At 37.8% G+C, this 4,958-nt stretch overlaps 1 protein-coding gene across 1 annotated transcript; it reads left to right on the top strand.

Annotated features, from left to right (window-relative positions):
• The first annotated feature begins 318 nt into the window (after positions 1-318).
• LOC119254551 (eIF5-mimic protein 1-like) lies at positions 319-1,620 on the top strand. Its single transcript, XM_037521663.2, has one exon. It carries the CDS (start codon positions 331-333, stop codon positions 1,360-1,362), a length of 1,032 nt encoding a protein of 343 aa, XP_037377560.1. The 5' UTR covers positions 319-330; the 3' UTR covers positions 1,363-1,620.
• Positions 1,621-4,958: the final 3,338 nt, after the last annotated feature.

The raw sequence follows: 4,958 nt of genomic DNA, 5'->3' as shown, positions 1-4,958 counted from the left end.
TGAGGTTACCTGTGCTAGAAATGCAAATATGCAAAAAGAGTAAAACCAGCCAGAAGGATCTGAATCCTCAACTACAGTACTCCTTAAAGATTGTACAACACTGGGGCCTCCCCTGGTGGCGCAGCAGTGGAGCACTGGGCTGTGAGGCTGCCCGCTGCAGCACGTTCGATCCCTGGCCACCGGTGAGTGTCCCACAAAAAAAAAAAAAAAAAAAAAAGATTGTACTTCACTGGCTATATATCAAATCTGGTGTGGGCAAACTGTCAGTAAAGACTTTGTAATTATCTGAATTTGGACTTGAAAATCACATATATCCTGGTGGCTGGCAGTATGCTTGCCCCTGGAGGAACACGCATAGATGATGGTGACAAGACCAAGATGACCAACCACTGTGTGTTTTCAGCAAATGAAGATCATGAAACCATCCAAAACTATGCTCAGGTCTTCAATAAACTCTTCAGGAGATATAAGTATTTGGAAAAGGCATTGGAGGATGAAATGAAAAAGCTTCTCCTCTTCCTAAAAGCCTTTTCTGAAACAGAGCAGACAAAGTTGGCAATGCTCTCAGGTACCCTGCTGGGCAACGGCACCCTTCCTGCCACCATCCTCACCAGTCTCTTCACCGACAGCTTAGTCAAAGAAGGCATTGCAGCCTCATTTGCTGTCAAACTTTTTAAAGCATGGATGGCAGAAAAAGATGCCAATTCTGTTACCTCTTCTTTGAGAAAAGCCAACTTAGACAAGAGGCTGCTGGAACTCTTTCCAGTTAACAGACAGAGTGTGGATCATTTTGCTAAATTCTTCACTGATGCAGGTCTGAAAGAACTGTCCGACTTCCTGCAAGTCCTGCAGTCCCTGGGCACCAGGAAGGAATTGCAGAAGGAGCTGCAGGAAAGTCTTTCTCAGGAATGCCCGATCAAGGAGGTGGTGCTGTATGTTAAAGAAGAAATGAAGAGGAATGATCTTCCAGAAACAGCAGTGATTGGGCTTCTGTGGACCTGTATAATGAATGCTGTTGAATGGAACAAGAAGGAAGAACTTGTTGCAGAGCAGGCTCTTAAGCACCTGAAGCAATATGCTCCCCTACTGGCTGTGTTCAGCTCCCGAGGCCAGTCAGAGCTGATCCTTCTCCAGAAGGTGCAGGAATACTGTTACGACAATATCCATTTCATGAAAGCCTTTGAGAAGATCGTGGTTCTCTTCTATAAAGCTGATGTGCTAAGTGAAGAAGCAATATTGAAGTGGTACAAAGAAGCACATGTTGCCAAAGGCAAAAGTGTTTTTCTTGACCAGATGAAGAAGTTTGTTGAGTGGTTACAAAATGCCGAGGAAGAGTCTGAATCAGAAGGTGAGGAAAATTAGATGCTCAAGCCAGAAGCACAACACCAAGTCACCACACAACACTTTGGAATGCTGAATCATTTGAGAAGAGAAACTTGGCTTCTGTTTTCACAAAGGAAATAAAGAATAGAATAGGCTTCCCTTGTGCAGAAGGGAAAATGGTTTTGTTTTTGTTTTGTTTTTATATGGAGCCCTGAGGCATCACCTATTATACTTGGGACTCTACCTCTCACTCACTATATGCTAACTTAAAGCCATTCAACAGGAGTCAAATAGAAATCTGAAATTTAGTGCTCAACAGACTCCTCCTTTTTAGCTGTATTTTTCAGATACTGTGTGGTGAACGCCCCATTGGTGACTATCACAGGGCCACTTCGGTAGTTGTGCACTGCTCGTTATGTGATTTGACAAACCAGTTTTTTTTTTTTAAATAAATGGCTTTTTAAAAATCAAAAAAAAAAAAAAAAAAGAAATCAATCACCAAATAGAATCTTCAAATTTGGGAAACAGAGACTACTGTGCAAAATGAGGACACTTTTGATTCAGGGTGCACAAATAATTATGAAGGTATAAGAAATGTGCATATTCTCTCTTATATCTGTGCCCTAATTCAACTGTTTTCAATGCCAGCAGACACAGAGGTTTAGTAATTAAAACTTTTTTCTTTGTCACTATTTTGAAGACAACAAAATAGACTCCACAACTTTTGAGATAAAGGCAAGGATTTTAGAGATAAATACTCTCAATTAGTAAATTCAACTTACTAGCTATGCTCATAAAGGCAAATTACCTAAACATATGTCCTCGCTTATATAAAGTGGGGGAAATAAGTTATTTGGAGCATATGGACATATGTTTTAAAAAATAAGTGCAATTTTCAGCATACACACACATACACACATATACACACATTTACATGGCATTCAATAAACCATAGCTAGGGCCTCCCTGGTGGCACTAGGGATTAAGCACCACACTAAGAAGCAATCCACAGCCTCTGCAGCACAACTTCGATACCCAGCCAGCCAAGGAGCAACCCACATGGCGAGGCAGACCTCTCCTGTCTCGCCCACTGCTCCGCTCAGCAGTGTACTTCGGTCAATCTGCCGGTTCTGTTCCCCGCTCTCTCTCTGGTGAACCCTCTCAGCCCCCTGGCATCTCTGGCCTGTACCCCAGCTCTTGTATGCATACATAAATAAATCTTTAAAAATAAATAAATAAATAAATAAATAAATAAATCATAGCTATTTGTTTAATTATTGTAATGTCCAAGAATAATAGTCTTGCATTATTGTGAATGATTCATGCATGATTGATTCTTATCTGAATGTTAACTTGGAAATTTGTATATCCAAATCTTATCACATGTTCCAGTTGTAAAATACAATTTTCTAATGTTCAAGATTTTTTGTCTGAAATGTAATTTATATTATATCCATTTTATATGATCATTTTTGGAGCAGCCTTATTTTGGGGCTACTAGACACTGTAGACACTATCTGGGGTAAGACAGGCAGCCACCTGTGGTGTTAGAAACACTTTTGTTTCCCCAGTCTCCTTTTTGTTAAATAAATCCTGTTGTAGCTGCACCCTGAGTCTGAGTGACCTTGCAATTGTCAGTGTGCAGGTGAGAATGTGCAGACAGTGACCTGTCCCCCACTTTGTCACTGACCTGGCTCTCTTTTAAGTACTCTTGTTCTCTGCTGTTTGCATTGAAGACTTTTGTGTAATTTCTTTAAACTAAATATTAAGCAGCATTTCTGTTGTTATTATTTGTTTTGAAAGTCTAGTCTTCTCTTTTAAATTCCATGTACAGTCTTTGCTCTGGATGGGCATTTGAATCTGTTTTTGCATTCTTAGTGCTGTTATCTAAAAAATTAAAAGTTCTGTTGGCAGAAGCTGTGGGAATGTGCCTTTTAAAACTTTTCTGGGAAGAATGTTGTCTAATTCAATTCAATCTAAAATAAACCCCCATTAAAAAGAAAATATGGAATGCATGACAGTTATTTAATAATATATGAAAAACTGATCTCATGTAAATTATCACTGAGAAATAATTCAGCGATGTTATATTGCTGGTCATAACATTATGTGTCACTATTATATACACACACATTTTAATAACCATTGATCCATACCCTTTCATCAAACAATAGTATGTCACTTTCTTGTGAGATGCAAACTTTCCTCTAAAGGCTTAACTTTTACTTGGTTCTTCTAAAATCAAATGATTTCTAAATAATATCTAATTATTCTGTGCATAGGTAGCATGAACATATTGTTGGGTTAAAATAACTTAGATGTTTGACCTCAGTGAGTCTTCCTATCAATGTAAATAACTCAAACTTGTGATTTTGGGGACATAGATTTTACATAGTACAGACTGCTTTCTGATATCCAATCCTTACTTTGATTCCCCAAAATATTCCTTGTTTTTTGATTTTTTTTTACTCTAGTTAACACTAGATTACTGATTTACTATAAAAAGATGTAATTTTAGACATAGAATGAAGAGATACATAGGGCAAGGGATGTGGGAAGTGACTTGAAGTTTCTTTACCCTCTCCAGTGTTTTCTAATCCAGAAGCACTCTGAGCACATTTTTTGGGGGGGGTTATGGAAACTTCATTATGTAGTTATCACAGACTAAGGCATTGGCTCTTGGCCACTCAATCAATCTCCAGCTCCTCTCCCCTCCCTGGAAATCAGGGATGGGACTTTGTATTCCAACACTTTAATCTTTTGGTTAGCTCCACTGGCAACTGGCATCCATCCTTTGGTATTTTCAAAAGTCACCTAATTAACATAACAAACCACACTTATATAGCTCTTATCATTTAGGAAATTCCAAAGGTTATAGAGGCCAGGCTGTGTGCCTAAAGCCAGGACAAAGATCAAATATGCATTTTTCATAAACCATCATATCATAGGCATAGAAAATTTAAAAATTCCTTTGTATATCAACAAAAACAATTTGTCATACAGGAATATAAGTGTGAGTCTTTGACAAAATATTGGATTGGAATAGCTTTTATAAAAAGAAGAAAGATTCAGTTTCTATGTCCAGGGTCCTATTATAAGGAGTATGAGTTACTGCTCTCTATGTGTTTGTGGTCAGCTAATTAATCTTTAGAATAAGTATACAATAGTCTCCCAGTTCTTTAAGACGATCTTCAGCAGTGCAAGACATACAATAGATATTGAAAAAATGATGTTGGATTGTTTTTTATCACCTTACTAAATAATGGAAACTTTCTTGAATGCCTTTTGAAAATTATATTTAATTTTCCAACCAGGTAACAATGACACATAAAAGATAAAAATGTATTTGCTAAAGTGAAGTATATCCAAGCCTGTTCTTTTTATCTTTATTCTATTATATTACAGATAGCATGAAAAGAGACTGGCATAATAAAGGATTCTAAGGAGCATTGTCTGACAGTTCATTTCAAATTGCAGCCTATACAGGAGTTACCAAAGCCATAGCAATTTCAGTAAATTGGAGTAATTTTAATGCCCATCTTGGCTGATTGTTTTTCAAGAAATCAATAACAAAACACTGTCCCTGACAAATGACTTTCCAGCTTCCTGAGAGCAGAACAGCTTTCCTAGGTTGC

Source organism: Talpa occidentalis, unplaced genomic scaffold (genome assembly GCF_014898055.3).
Source record: "Talpa occidentalis isolate TD23 unplaced genomic scaffold, MPIMG_talOcc4v2.1 talOcc4.3, whole genome shotgun sequence".
Taxonomy (NCBI): domain Eukaryota; kingdom Metazoa; phylum Chordata; class Mammalia; order Eulipotyphla; family Talpidae; genus Talpa; species Talpa occidentalis.
Note: the sequence above shows the minus strand (reverse complement) of the source record. Positions and strands in the feature narration are given on the sequence as shown.

Coding starts and splice junctions, on each gene's coding strand:
- LOC119254551 (XM_037521663.2), top strand. CDS start 331: ATGCTTGCCCCTGGAGGAACACGCATAGATGATGGTGACAAGACCAAG.